This window comes from Myxine glutinosa, chromosome 5 (assembly GCF_964187855.1).
Source record: "Myxine glutinosa chromosome 5, kmMyxGlut1.1, whole genome shotgun sequence".
Lineage (NCBI taxonomy): Eukaryota > Metazoa > Chordata > Myxini > Myxiniformes > Myxinidae > Myxine > Myxine glutinosa.
In genome coordinates, this window is record NC_136265.1 from 15,322,902 (window position 1) to 15,338,831 (window position 15,930).

At 46.3% G+C, this 15,930-nt stretch overlaps 1 protein-coding gene across 3 annotated transcripts in view; it reads left to right on the plus strand.

Moving 5' to 3' along the window:
* The first annotated feature begins 6,574 nt into the window (after nucleotides 1-6,574).
* The window catches only part of LOC137427922 (myosin phosphatase Rho-interacting protein), a 136,005-nt gene continuing 126,649 nt past the window's right edge, over nucleotides 6,575-15,930 (plus strand). For all 3 annotated transcript variants that reach the window (XM_068117749.2, XM_068117747.2, XM_068117750.2), the window contains exon 1: nucleotides 6,575-6,866. In XM_068117749.2, the coding sequence (XP_067973850.2) occupies nucleotides 6,744-6,866 (123 nt within the window). In that variant the 5' untranslated portion in view covers nucleotides 6,575-6,743. The remainder of the gene's footprint in view (nucleotides 6,867-15,930) is intronic.

Consider the following 15,930-nt stretch of genomic DNA (forward strand, 5'->3'; position numbering starts at 1 on the left):
GCACCTGCCTTATCATGAGCTGATCCATTGGGACTCCTTTCTTGCTGAACGACGGGATTTAGGGAAATTTAGGGACGGGAAAAATTATACAGGTGGAGTTGCACCTATGGTGGAAATTTCCTGTCAATCGGACCAACGGTTGCCGAGAAAATCATATTTATTCTGTGCGGACAAACAAACAGACAGACAAACAAACAAACATGAAAAATCGGCGAGAGACCAAGGACTTGCCGGAATATACTTTTTTTTTATCGGCCATTTTGGACAAATATGGCGGCCGAACCACGTGACTGATGACGTCATCACTATTTGTTTACTATCATCTATTTTGTCATTATCTAAACTAATTTATTCCTAGATTATGCTCAAGAAATTTCACCTTGATCGGATGACGTTTTGTATTTGTCGAATTATGATGTCATAATGGATGCACCTATGACATCATCAACATATTTTATTCCCCATGGAGAGTTCTTTACAATGAGCCATGTCTCAATTTTTTCTATTCAGCACTTTTGGAGATATAGAGGTGCAAAGTTTTTCGGTTTTTCCAAGATGGCGGCCGAACCACGTGACCGATGACGTCATCAATTAGGCACAGTCTATTCCAGGGCAAGACAAATATGTGTGTAAAGTTTGGCGATTCTACGTGCAACGGTGTAGACGTAGTGCTGCGCACAGACAGACAGACAAACCAACCGATCAACATACTTGCCAGAATCCTTTCCGGCAAGTAACAAACGGACCCAAATGCAATACCCTCTCCTCCTGCGAGGGTAACTAGAAGGGCACTCGGTAGGGCACATACCTCCGCCAGGCTGAACAGTTTACGTTTTGTACCCACTGATAGGCCAATTCTGGATCCGGGCCTGAACCAAAATCTAATCGGCTTCTTCTTGTCACCTAACAATCAATCAATCAATAAATCGGTTTATTACAAAAAGGCTTTCGCAGCCATAGGCTGAATTAGTCAATTTACAAATGTTGCAGTGATAGAACAAAAAAATTAAAATGGCTCAAACATACAAAATGTCAAATAAATAACCAACTCATCCACCGAGTTTCGTCTGAATCCATCCATAACTTTTTGAGTTATCGCGATATATATAGTTTTTGGTCCTGCATATATCGATCATGAAGAATCCCTTTTTAAATTCTCAGATTCGGATCTTCACCAAAGTCTCATCAATTGGTCCTTGTCACACACAGAACCTGTCGACCAAGTTTCATCCGAATCCATGCATTTTTGAGTGTGTGAGGTTGTGTGTGTGTGTGTGTGTGTGTGTGTGTGTCTGTCTGTCTGTCTGTCTGTCTGTCTGTGTGTGTGTGTGTCTGTTGGTTGTCCATTGTATCTAAAGGCCGTTCACATGAAATATTCGAACCATTACAGCAGCTGTTGTCTGTATCGGTATGTTAATTTCGTGGCCAGAAATATTGGCACCCTTGCACTTTTTTCAAATAATGCACCATTTCTTCCAGAAAATTGTTTAAATTAAAAATATATTTTCGTATCCACATATGTTTCTTTGGTTTGCAGTGGAACAAAACAAAAAAAACTGAAAAATGACTAAATCTTAGCTTATTCCACACAGAAATCATAAAATGGCCCGGACAATATTATTGGCACCTTTTAAAAGTTGTTAGACATAATTATATTTCAAGCAGGTGATTCTGCTTTACTTTGGAATTGAACTCACCTACGGTGAGTTGCAGGTGCCTGCAATATAAAAATCACTCAATCAACCAGTTTGAATAGAGAAAAGGAGTCATTCTGCTGCTTTGTGTCACTGTGTACTGCAATGAGCATGGGGAAAAGAAAGAAAACCAGAGACTTGTCTGAGGAGGTCAGACAAGATTGTAGCCAAGCATGGACAATCTCAAGGCTACAAGTCCTTTTCCAGAGACCTTGATGTTCCTGTGTGCACCGTACGCAATGTTATCAGGAAGTTTAAGGCCCATGGCACTGGAGCCAACCTCCACGGATGTGGCCGCAAGAGAAACTTTGATCGAAGATTGCAGAGAAGAATTGTTAGAATGGTGGAGAAAGCACCTCGATCAACTGCCAGACAGATTCAAGATGACCTTCAGACACAAGGTGCGATAGTTTCAACTCGCACCATCCGTCACCAACTCAATGAAAGGTGGTTCTATGGTAGGAGACGCAGGAAGACCCCACTACTCAGAGAGAGAGAGAGAGAGACATAAGAAAGCCCGACTGGTGTTTTCCAAAAACACCTGATCAATCCAAAATCCTTCTGGGAGAATATCTTGTGGACAGATGAGACCAAATTAGAGCTTTTTGGTAAAGCACATTATCTCTATGTTTACAGAAAACAAAATGAAGCCTTCAAAGAAAAGAACACCTTCCCTGCAATCAAACATGGAGGAGGTTTAGTGATGTTTTGGGGTTGCTGTGCTGTCTCGGCCATGGGTGCCTTGAATGTGTGCGTGGCATCATGAAATCAGGAGATTACCAAGGCATTTTGGAGCGCCATGTTCAACCCAGTATCAGAAAGCTGAGCTGGGTCTCCGTCGAAGGTCATGGTCTTGCAGTCGGACATTGACCTCAAACACACTTCAAAAATCACCCAGGAATGGTTCAAGACAAAAAGCTGGACTGTTCTGAAATGCTCAGGAATGAGTCCAGATCTAAATCCCATTGAACACGTGTGGGGAGATCTGAAAACAGCAGTTGGGAGAAGGCACCCTTCAAATCTGGGAGAAATGGAGCAGTTTGCACAGGAAGAGTGGGACAAACTGCCAGTATAGTGGTGTAGGAAGCTCATTCATGGATATAGGAAGCGCTTGACTGCAGTTATTTTGTCCAAAGGTTGTGCTACCAAATATTAAGTCTCGGGTGTCAATAATTTCGTCAATGACATTTCTTTTTATTTTCTGATTTCAAAGGATATATTAAGTTCTGAATCAAAAACAAAGGTTCTGTAATATTAACAGTGAAATAAAGAATTGTGGAGACCAAATACTTTTGTCAATTTCAGTGAAATGGAAAACCATTGGCTAACCCCCGCTCTAGCGGGGAAAATGGCCTTAAAAACGATCATTCATTCATTCATTAATTCAATGAAATGGAAAACCAAATACTACATTGGAGCCATCAGAAGGAACCTGGATAGGATTCGGGTTTCAGCCTCTACTCCACAACCCTCAAACCCATCCAGGCACAGACAAGTGAACCCTCCAGAAAAATCTCTGCAAGAATTCACTTCTCCTTGGACAGATAGATGAAGAAAGAGAGAAAGAACTCCTAGCCCTAATGCCTGGCTCTAACTCCTAGCCCTAATGCCTGGTTCTAACTCCTAGTCCTAACTGCGAGCCCTAATGCCTATTCCTAACTCTTAGCCATCACGCCTATTCCTAATGCCTAGCCCTAACACCTATTTCTAACACATAGCCCGAACTCCTACCCCTAGCTCCAAGATCTAACTCCTAGCCCTAACGCCTATTCCTAATGCCTATTCCTATCACCTAGCCCTAACTCCTAGCTTTAACTCCTATCCCTAACGCCTATTCCTTATGCCTAGCCCTAACTCCAAGCCCTTGCTCCTATCCCTAACTCTAAATCCTAGCCCTAACTCCTAGCCCAAACTCCGAGCTCTAACGCCTATTCCTAATGCCTAGCTTGAACTAGCTCTAACTCCTAGCTCTAACTCCTAGCCCTAACTCCTAGCCCTAACTCCTAGCCCTAACTTATTTTTATTATACTATATTTTATAAAACTAGTTTTTCAACTTATTTTTAGAGAAAATTGTGAGTTATTTGAAAAAAGTGCAAAGGTGCCAATATTTTTGGCCACGACTCGGATATGGCTATATATTGTTACGGATATGGCTAAGGGGTTAATTAGGTAACGATCATATACTGTTGTTTCAATCGTACATGTTCAGCTTAAGTGTACAATGTACATAATAAGTGAAGGACAAGGCAAGGTCGAGGTTGTTTTAGGGAATTCGCTCGTCGACCTTCCCAAAATATTCGTGTTGTCCTGGTAGTGGGTTATCCTCGCCATTATGGTAGTGGGTTGGGCTGGTAGTGGGTTATCCTCGCCATTATGGTAGTGGGTTGGCCTGGTAGTGGGTTGGCCTGGTAGTGGGTTATCCTCGCCATTATGGTAGTGGGTTGGGCTGGTAGTGGGTTATCCTCGCCATTATGGTAGTGGATTGTGCTGGTAGTGGGTTATCTTCGCCGTGCTGGTAGTGGGTTATCCTCGCCATTATGGTAGTGGGTTGGGCTGGTAGTGGGTTATCCTCGCCATTATGGTAGTGGATTGTGCTGGTAGTGGGTTATCTTCGCCGTGCTGGTAGTGGGTTATCTTCGCCGTGCTGGTCGTGGGTTGTGCTGGTAGTGGGTTATCTTCGCCGTGCTGGTAGTGGGTTATCTTCGACGTACTGGTAGTGGGTTGTGCTGGTTGTGGGGTATCTTCGCCGTGCTGGTCGTGGGTTGTGCTGGTAGTGGGTTATCTTCGACGTACTGGTAGTGCGTTATCTTCGACGTACTGGTAGTGGGTTGTGCTGGTCGTGGGGTATCTTCGCCGTGCTGGTAGTGGGTTATCTTCGACGTACTGGTAGTGGATTGTGCTGGTAGTGGGTTATCCTCACCATACTGGTAGTGGATTGTGCTGGTAGTGGGTTATCTTCGCCGTGCTGGTAGTAGATTGTGCTTGTAGTGGGTTATCCTCGCCGTGCTGGTAGTGGGTTGTGCTGGTTGTGGGTTATCCTCGCCGTGCTGTTAGTGGGTTGTGCTGGTCGTGGGTTATCCTCACCGTGCTGGTAGTGGGTTGTGCTGGTAGTGGGTTATCCTCGCCGTGCTGGTTGTGGATTGTGCTGGTAGTGGATTATCCTCACCATGCTGGAAGTGGGTTGTGCTGGTAGTGGGTTATCCTCGCTGTGCTGGTAGTGGGTTGTGCTGGTCGTGGGTTATCCTCGCCGTGCTGGTAGTGGGTTGTTCTGGTAGTGGGTTATCCTCGCCGTGCTGGTAGTGGGTTATGCTGGTAGTGGGTTATCCTCGCCGTGCTGGTCGTGGGTTGTGCTGGTAGTGGGCTATCCTCGCCGTGCTGGTAGTGGGTTATCTTCGCCGTGCTGGTAGTGGGTTATCTTCGCCGTGCTGGTAGTGGATTGTACGGGTAGTGAGTTATCCTCGCCGTGCTGGTAGTGGGTTATCCTCGCCGTGCTGGTAGTGGGTTGTACTGGTAGTGGGTTGTACTGGTAGTGGGTTATCCTTGCCGTGCCGGTAGTGGGTTATCCTCGCCGTGCTGGTCGTAGGTTGTGCTGGTAGTGGGTTATCCTCGCCGTGCTGGTAGTGGGTTGTGCTGGTAGTGGGTTATCCTCGCCGTGCTGGTAGTGGGTTATCCTCGCCGTGCTGGTAGTGGGTTGTGCTGGTACTGGTAGTGGGTTATCCTCGCCGTGCTGGTAGTGGATTGGTCTGGAAGTGGGTTATCCTCGCCGTGCTGGTAGTGGATTGTACTGGTAGTGGATTATACTCGCCGTGCTGGTAGTGGGTTGTGCTGGTAGTGGGTTATCCTCGCCGTGCTGGTAGTGGATTGTACTGGTAGTGGATTATACTCGCCGTGCTGGTAGTGGGTTGTGCTGGTAGTGGGTTATCCTCGCCGTGCTGGTAGTGGGTTATCCTCGCCGTGCTGGTAGTGGATTGTACTGGTAGTGGATTATACTCGCCGTGCTGGTAGTGGGTTGTGCTGGTAGTGGGTTATCCTCGCCGTGCTGGTAGTGGGTTATCCTCGCCGTGCTGGTAGTGGGTTGTACTGGTAGTGGGTTATCCTTGCCGTGCTGGTAGTGGGTTATCCTTGCCGTGCTGGTAGTGGGTTATCCTCGCCGTGCTGGTAGTGGGTTGTGCTGGTAGTGGGTTATCCTCGCCGTGCTGGTAGTGGCTTGTGCTGGTAGTGGGTTATCCTCGCCGTGCTGGTAGTGGGTTGTGCTTGTACTGGTAGTGGGTTGTGCTTGTACTGGTAGTGGGTTATCCTCGCCGTGCTGGTAGTGGATTGGGCTGGTAGTGGGTTATCCTCGCCGTGCTGGTAGTGGGTTATCCTCGCCGTGCTCGTAGTGGGTTGTGCTGGTAGTGGGTTATCCTCGCCGTGCTGGTAGTGGGTTATCTTCGCCGACCTGGTAGTGGGTTGTGCTGGTAGTGGGTTATCCTGGCCGTGCTGGTAGTGGGTTGTGCTGGTAGTGGGTTATCCTCGCCGTGCTTGTAGTGGGTTATCTTCGCCGTGCTGGTAGTGGGTTGTGCTGGTAGTGGGTTATCCTCGCCGGCTGGTAGTGGGTTGTGCTGGTAGTGGGTTATCCTCGCCGTGCTGGTAGTGGGTTATGCTGGTAGTGGGTTATCCTCGCCGGCTGGTAGTGGGTTGTGCTGGTAGTGGGTTATCCTCGCCGTGCTGGTAGTGGGTTGTGCTGGTAGTGGGTTATCCTCGCCGTGCTGGTAGTGGGTTGTGCTGGTAGTGGGTTATCTTCGCCGTGCTGGTAGTGGTTTGTGCATGTTGTATTGGGCGTGGCTTCCTCCGTTGTGGGCGTGGCTTCCTCCGTTATGGGCGGGCCCGGTCAGTGCTCTCTCTTGTCTGTTCGTGGAGCGCGGCTCTTTTGCTGATTCAAACCTCGAGTGCGTCGTTCTTTCCTCTTTCCCTCTTCTTTCATCCCATTCTAAACCGATTCACGCTACTCTCGGGAGTGAGATCTGAACCAACGTTGAGCGGTCGTGTTATTAAACCGGCGGCCACGATGCTGCCCGCCAAGGAGAATCCATGCCGAAAGTTTCAGGCGAACATCTTCAACAAGACCAAATGCCAAAACTGTTTCAAGCCCAGGGAGTCCCACCTGCTCTCAGACGAGGATCTCAATCAGGTGAGTCTCCATCGGAAAATCGCGCGGGCGACGTGGCCTCGACTAGCGTGCGGTCCGTGAAACGTGCGACGCCGGCCCGTCACTTCAATGGGCCGCACACCGTTCTTCCGCGGTCGGAAATCCGCGGTGAAGCCGCCGGCCGCAAGGACTCCATAATAACCCCATCCGACCCTAACCTCGACCGCAGAGCCTCGGGATCGGGATCGTGTCCTCTCTCTTGATTCCTTCGTGCATTTTAATATTTATTTTTCGCTGTTTTTTCCATCGCACTCCGGACACCCCTACAAACGGCCCGAGGTGAGTACAAATTCCCGTTCACAAACCCCTTAAATTAAAGCCTTCCCACCACCGAGCGGCGTGTGTAGCGCGAATATCTGAGGTAACCTGTGTGTTTAGTGCGAATATCTGAGGTAACCTGTGTGTTTAGTGCGAATATCTGAAGTAACCTGTGTGTTCGTGCGAATATCTGAGGTAACGTGTGTTTAGTGAATATTTGAGGTAACCTGTGTGTTTAGCGTTAATATCTGAGGTAACTTGCGTGTTTAGTGTGAATATCTGAGGTAACCGGTGTTTAGTGCGAATATCTGAGGTAACCAGTGTGTTTAGTGCGAATATCTGAGGTCATCTGTGTGTTTAGTGCGATTATCTGAGGTAACCTGTGTTTAGTGCGAATATCTGAGGTAACCTGTGTGTTTAGTGTGAATATTTGAGGTAACGTGTGTGTTTAGCGCAAATATCTGAGGATAACCTGTGTGCTTAGTGTGAATATCTGAGGTAACCTGTGTGTTTAGTGCGAATATCTGAGGTAACGTGTGTTTAGTGCGAATATCTGAGGTAACGTGTGTTTAGTGCGAATATCTGAGGTAACCTGTGTGTTTAGTGTGAATATTTGAGGTAACCTGTGTGTTCAGCGCAAATATCTGAGGTAACCTGTGTGTTTAGTGTGAATATCTGAGGTAACATGTGTTTAGTGTTAATATTTGAGGTAACGTGCGGTGTATTTCGAGTTTAAACCCGTGAAACCGAACCAATGAATGAATGGCTGGGCCCTCCTTCAATGTACCGAGAGACTAACTAACGGTTTACCTGCACTTAACACTCTGTTTATCTGTTGAAAGCCATTATTTACGACGACCGTGCACTAGTGTGAAAGACGTGTAAAGCACGCAAACCGGGTTGTCCATACCCATCACGGTCACGTTGCAAAACTGATGGCCTTTCGGAATTCCAAAAGCTGACATCAGCAACCAGCCTCGCACCGTGTGTGGGAGTCGGTCCCTCTTTGTGATGACGTCATGGAAGCGGAATGTGTCGGGGACTCGTGTGTTGGACCGAGTGGTGAATTCACTTCATTTTATACCTAGGTGTGTGAAAAGGAAGACCGTCGATGTAAATATTTACACCGAAACCCCCTCGTGTGCCGGAACCATCAACATGACCGATTTGAATGCGTGTCGGTCTCCTCGGTGCAGTTACTCTCATTCCGAAGGACGGGTACACAGGGACCACTGAAGGTAGAGGTGGTTGTGGGTGGCTTGGTAGGCCTGTTCAGGTCCGTGTGACAGATCGGGGCCCTCTGCGTAACGTGGTGTGGCACGATGACCTCGAGGTACCTGTGTTCGCCTCCGAGTCGTCTCGCCTGGCCTTGAATCGAGGCATCCATGTTCGGACGGACGTTAAACTGGGATGCCCATCGATTGGCATTATTGGTGGACTAATCCATCTGAGGTAACCGTCGTAAGTCGTAAGTCAGGAAGTTTTTCGTCGTAAGTCGTAAGTCAGGAAGAGTCGGCGAGGTTTCACCTGCATTCTGAAAATATTTCAGAAGGTCTTCCATGATTGCGGCCGAGTATCCCGTGTGGGAGTGGCAATCCGTCCGGGATTGTATCCCAAGGAGATAAACTGCCTCGACAAAACAGACGCTTGCGCAGACCGTGGTGCATGATGACGACGACGATCTATCCGCCAGGTCCGTCCAATGCCATGTACACCCAGGATGTTTTTCATAATTTCTGGCTGACAGCGTTTTCTCCAATCAAAAAGCCAGGAGAGCCATTTTGCTCCTTGATTGGAGGTCTTGCGTTATCCTGCTGTTTAGGCCAAGATGGAGGTTCAGGACCCAGTAAGCTATATCTCCATGGCACTATGAGCTCGTTTGTTCACAGCTGTAGGACCTGTTTAGTGTCACTTTGGAGACACTGTAACGTACCTTGATGTACATTAGGAAAAGTTGATAGGTGAGATGTCGCCGATGCTGAACCGTTCCGCCACCCTCTCCCCACTCCCTCTCCCGCACGTGTGCCTCTGGGTGGTGGGAAATGTAACATTTACAATTTATCTCTGAAAGAGATCCTGTGTAATCTTGTGGACCTGCGCTGCTCTTCTTCTTTTCATAATGCAGCATATTGTTACGTGTACCATCATTGCTCTCCGACTCTTCATGAAGGACACCGTGGAAGTTTATTAATTAATGCCAGCTGACAGGACACCCAGTTTGACGTCCTTCCGAGGGACAATAACCACATTGATGCCTCTCCTGCCTGTCGAACGCCAGGGTGGCAGTTTGTAGCTGGGCCTAGATTCTAACCCAGGCAAGACTGCTCAGAAGCGAGCGTAAATACCTTTAGTCCATCCTGCCAGCCCCTCCGCGTGGCTCTGCCAAATAAGATGGAGACCTTAAATTGCAGAGTCTGTTGTAATAGACTTATTGAATCCACGGATCTCATGATCAAGTCAGTGTTGACAAATAACAAATCCGCCCTCTACTCTTCAACTTCGTCGTCGTGAAGACGACCTGCTTTGATTCCACGCATGACCCCGGCACATCGTCCTCGTAGAAACGATGTACACCTGCAGTATTTCCAGTTTTTCAGCAACGGTTGTGATTCGCTGGCTGTTGATGCGCTTGGTTGGTTAAACGATCGATGTCCAATCCTGTGCAGGGTTTCTCTGTTAATGTCCGAAGACCTCTGTTTCACCGTTCATGGTCCGTTTTCTTGAAGATTCTTTTATTCTTTTATTCTTCCGTTGTTTTGTTTGTCGTTGCTTTTGAGATAGCTGAAAAGTAGCACAGATGTGCTTTGGGGGTTGCATCCAATCCTGATTGTGCTACCAGGACCGTGCACACGGAATCAGATGTGGATTTAAAAGATAAAGTGCAATAAGAGGAATGAAAATGAATGAATGATCGTTTTAAGGCCATTTCCCCGCTAGAGCAGGGGTTAGCCTTGCGGGCCCCATGACAATCATGGTTCCCTGTTTGAGGCAATGTTTTTATGACTGGATGCCCTTCCTGACGCCAACCCTTGGTCACGCTCCTACGATGCGCAGGGATACGGTGTACCTATTCTAAACCGGGGTACTCACCATGATCATTCGTCCCAGCAAGCTGGTACTCAATTTGCCGACCTCGGAAGGATGACAGGCTGAGTCAACCCCCCTGGCGTTAATTCAGCGATCGACCGGGATTCAAACCCAGGATCCTAGGATCCCAAGCCGGCACCCGAACCGCTAAGCCAACACCAGGCTCAAAGTGCAATAAGAGGGTGAGAATAATTCAATTTGTCTTCAGATTATTTTGGGGTCACTGTTCATCCTCCTGCCTCCTGCCTCCTGCCTCCAACACCATTACCATACGATGCTCCATCCCATAATCAGCACAGTAACTTCCCCTCTTCCCCCTTCCCCTTTTTCCTAAAATGGTGCATTCCATTAAAAAATGGAGTGGTTCTCTGTTCTCCGATGACTCTCTAGATGGCTTTTTATTTCGTCCGATCCACAGACGTTTCCTTATTACCTCTGCCATTGAAAGTGGATGGAAGTTGTTTCCAGCCCTATTTGTCTGTTTGTCTGTGAACAGGATATCTTAAGTTATGGACAAATTAGGAAGGAACTTGGTGGACAGGTTCGGTGTGTGATAAGGACAAATTGATTCGATTTTGCTGAAGATCTGGATCCAAATATAGGATAATTTTTTAATTCTTCAAGTGATTTTTCACCATTGAAAGAGGCCCAAAAACGATATATAGCACCATAACGTGTTTCAAATTGTTGTGGATGGATTCGGACAAAACTTGGCAGACAGGTTGGTTGTGTGACACGGACGAATTGATACGATTTTGGTGAAGATCTGGAACCGGATAAGAGAATTTTTTAAATGTTTCTTCACAATTGAGAGATTGGATCACAATTTCACACATTGCAATGAAACTAGGTGGATGAGTTGGTTGGGTCGGTGAGAAGAACAAGCCCATTAGATTTTGGTTCAGGTCCAGATCCAGATCCAGATCCGGCCTATCGGAGGGCTACAAAATATAAACTGTTCATCCTGGTGGATGTATGCACTCTTCCGAGTGCCGTTCTAGATTTAGTTAGACACTCCCGGCGTTATTTTACCGATGGTGCTCAATGGCAAAGTACGGAAATCCGTGAGTCCTTCCCAGATTGATATTTGGAATTTGTCCGGCGTGCTGGCATTCGATGGCCAACTGTTACGGATTTATCATCTTGTCAGTTAGTTCCTCGGAATGCGAGTTTGGAATCCTAGTGGATTAAAAACTGAAATCCACTGGTATTTGACTTAACCCACTTTAAGATGTCTCAGACATGTTATTGAGAATGGGATTGGTGTTAAGAACGTCATCGTCCTTCAACCACTGGAAATGTCCCTCTCATTATGGAGCTATTTACATATTACATACACGACGAAAAAGATTTCGACCTTCCAGCAACCCACTCCATGATCCTACATAATCACCCCCTTCCCATTTCCAATGCTCCTCTCTTTCCCCAACCTCCATCATCCTCAACCTCCACCACCAGAAATTCCTATGCTTTTATTTCCTGATGTACAGTACTTCCCTGCTTCCTTCTCTCGATTTAACACCTCATTTTACCAATGCTGATGTGTATTTTGCTCATCAAAACTGTAGAATCTCACCTTTGGTTTACCTGTGGTTCACATTGTATACTGCAAAGGTTCCATTTATTTTCTTTCTTTTTTAACTCAACTGGACTATCGTCCAGTTGAGTTCATCACATACTGAACCCTCCGGCATCCGTCATCTGTCGTCATCTGTCGTCGTCGTCTGTCTTCTGTCGTCCGTTAACTTTTCGACGTTAACACTCCAGCGTCCACAAATATCAACCGATTCTGATCAAACTTGACATGCAGCATCCTTACCCCAAGGACCAGGTTGGTATTACATTTCAGCCTGATCCGTTGAAAAATGGCAGACGTAGGCGACCATTTTGTTTTTGGTCATTAAAACGACGTTAACACTCCAGCGTCCACAAATATTAACAGATTTTGATCAAACTTAGAAGGTTTAACCCTGACCACACAAGGTAGGATGCTATTGCATTCCAACCCGATCCGTCACAAAATGGCTGCCATAGGCCGCCATATTGTTTTCAGCTCTGAAACGACGTTAACAATCTAGCGTCCACATATATTGACGAATTTTCATCAAACTTGGCATGTGAGACCCGACCTACTTTAAAGTTGTTCAGTTGAGTTCTGCTTCCCTGGAAGCTCTAGTTTCATTCAGAATAACTAGTTTGTCCAATTCTATTTGGCCAAACTCTCTTGTATGAACTTTAGGTACAGAGTTGTTGTCACCCTCTTTGTTTTTTGCTAATGAAGGATTCCCAGTGCTTTTAAAAGTCGGGTGACCACAACATGCCCAAGTACCGTCCATGCCACACAAATCACGGGTTTAACTGTCATCGTTGATCTTCGTGAGTTTGTTACCTCCGCCACCAAAGGTGGATGTAGGTTATGTTTTCACCCTTGTTTGTCTGTCTGTCCGTTTGTCTGTCCGTCTGTCCGTTTGTAAACAAAATATCTCAAAAAGTTGTGGACGGATCCGGACGAAATTTCACAGAGATGTAGCGTATGTGACAAGGACGAAATGATTAGATTTTGGTGAAGATCCAGATCCGGCAACTAGAATTTTCTTAAGTGATTCTTCACCATTGGGAGATGAGGCCAAAAACTATACGTAGCAGGATGTCTCAAAAAGTTGTGGATGGATTTGGACGAAACTTGTTGGACAGGTTGTGTGTGCGACAAAGAAGAATCGATTCAATGTTGGTGAAGATTCGGATCCGGATCCAGCTAGTAGAATTTTTTAAGTGATTCTTCACCATTGAGTGATATGGCCAACCAGGTGGAGTGCCGTTCTAGTATTGGATCTGTGAGTATTTCACAATGCCCAGCATTGATACTTGTCAGACCTTCGTTTGACCATTGCTCCCTAGCTTTTGGAAGAGGGCGGATGCTGAAACTGCTCCTCTGGAACATCTTTTTGTGCCTGTTGCCCGTGAGCTTGTCATTTTTCAGTTGGTGTAGGAGGTGTTGGAGGAGATGTAGGTTGGGTGTACGGCAGCTAATGGAAAGATTGAGATTTTTGAAGATGTGGTGGATAAAGCGTGAAAGTTCCGATGCCAGGTTGAATGGTTTGTAAGTTGCAAGTCCAGATAAGCACGATGCTGACACAATGAGACGAGGTACAATCTCGGAGTGAATGAACTTTGAGGCGTGCGAGCTTTGGTGTGCCTGTGAATATGGTGGTGGCATCGGTAGTTTAACTGTGGTAAGATTTTGAAATCCCAGCAAGCGAGGAGACTTTCTTGTTGACCATCATGAGGGAGTTCCGGCCAACTGCTGGACCCATGTGCCGCAGCCTCTCTGGTTTCCTGTGTCGTCGTCATCAATGGCTGCTTTAATGTCACCAAGCCATCTCTCCTTCCTGGACGCCTGGTCTTGGCATCTTTGCTCGTGTTTTGATTCTTTACTTCGGGTACATGAGTCGAAGATGTTCCTACGGGGCAGAACGCCAATTCTGCTTGGCCCAAACCTTGAAACGATTATTGTTTGCTCTTAACGTGCTTTGCAGCACAAGTACTTGAAATGTATGCAACAAAATGATTTTTCCTTCATTCATTTTGTGTTGAGCCAGCAACATGTGCAAGACTTAATGCTTCTCGTGAATCCAGCACTCAAAGTTAGATCTCTGGCTCCGCATATCCGGATTTCTCCTCGTTTCTTACCAAGAGCTTTCAATGCGGCCATCCGAATGATGTGTCCATGAAAGCATGTTCCGCGAATCCTGTGTAATGAATGAAACGTGGTGCTGTGTCGAGTGTGACGCCGTTCAAAATGTATCCCGGATCGTGCAGTCATGTGCAGCACAGCATCCTTCAGGATTCAGTATTCTGCATTGATCATGATACGAGTTCTATGAGAACGACTCGCCCCCAAAAGAGGAACTAATCGGTACGAACCAAAACTCACGAGAGGTCCACTTTGTTTTGTTCTTTGGTTCATCCTGATCCAGCTTTCCTGCGACCTGGTAGTGGCACCAGGCTGACTCAAGCTTTTTACCCATCTCCTTTGATGTGCTGCGATTAACTGGCCAAAGACCTGACCTGGCCACGGGCATCCCATATGCAGCATGCCTGGAGGAATGGCACGACGTTCGAGTCGCTCGTTGAAATGCAGGAGTACGTTTTAGTCTTTCTTTGTTGTTATTTCTTTTTTTCTCTAAGTTTGCTCCATGAGTTATTGATTTATACTTCAAGCAATGTTCGGACCGGTGTAAACATCAGGATGGCATGTTGATGTCTTGTGGTTGAAAGTCCTCCATTTCTTCATCTCGGGTTGAAAAAAAGTAATCAATTTGAGATAAAAGCATCTTTCCTCGTACGCCTGTCTGACTGAACTGAAAGCACTTAGCTTGAAGAATACGGGACATTTTAAATTGATCACATTTCCCTCGTTATTACCTCCGCCACTGAAGGTGGATGGAGGTAATGTATTCACCCCTGTTTGTCTTTGTGAGCAGGATATCTTAAAAAGTAATAGATGGATTCAGACGAAACCTGGTGGAGAGGTTGTGTGTGTGACAAGGACGAATTGATTCAATTTTGGTGACGATCTAGTCTGCATATGAAAATTTCTTAAGTGATTCGTCACTTTTGAGAGATGGGGCCAAAACGATATATAGCACGATATCTCAGAGTTATGGACGGGTTATGACAAAACTTGGTGGATGAGTTGGTTAGGTGACAAGAACAAGCCGATTAGAGTTTGGTTCAGGTCCTGATCCAGATGTAGCCTATCAGTGGGATAGAAAACATAAACTGTTCAGTGTTCAACCTGGTGAAGGTATGCGCTCTACCGAGTGCCGTTCTGGTTTCTCCATGTGCATACATCTTTTTGGCTCCCCATGCTTCAAACTCCAGCACGCTTTTCCTCTTCCCGTGCTACGCAAACTGGACAAATATCCTCCGGGAAGGAAATGTCCCAAAATAATATTCCCGTCTTCTCCTGGCTCGCATCGCTTTTGGCCTTATTCATAAAGGGCGCGTTGAGAAAAGACTCCACATCTGTAACCTCCAACCCTTCCTGTTATGACCTTCTTTTTCTCTACAGCTTTGACTCCTTTATTTTTTATTTATATTATTCGACCACTGGTATTTATCTTCTGTCGTGATTGAAACCTCATAGTGAGGTGAGTTTGCAATGATGCAGGACTAGGACATTAGGAGATGCCGATGTGCTTTTTGAATAAGTTTGGAAAATGAACGTAGTATATGGAACTTGAACCCTGGGTCCCAGCAGCATGAGCCAAGTACTTGGATGAGAACATCAAACGGGTGAACCCAAGAAAGAGGGCTCGAGCTTTAAGCCTTGACAAGTTTCCATAAACGATTTAATGTATTAATGGTTTGTTCGGGAACAGTTCCATTAGATGGCTTTAACTTGTACAACTTCCTTCTTGTCGAAGGATTGTGATGCATTTGGTGCAGTCCCAACACAGTAGCAGCTGTTCTGCTGGATGTAAGATTGACTGAGGCAGACTTGTCACTTAAAACAGTTGGTCCTGCCACTCAAGAAATCCTGAATTGTTAAGCAGAGGTTTAAAATGTAAAAGATTTTGGCAAGTCTGCTTGTCAAATGATTTCCTTATGATGAACTATAATGACCTTGTGATGCTGAAAATCTAATGTATTGCCCGAGTCTGGATTTGGCGGTGTAATGGTTAAGAGCTATCCGCTC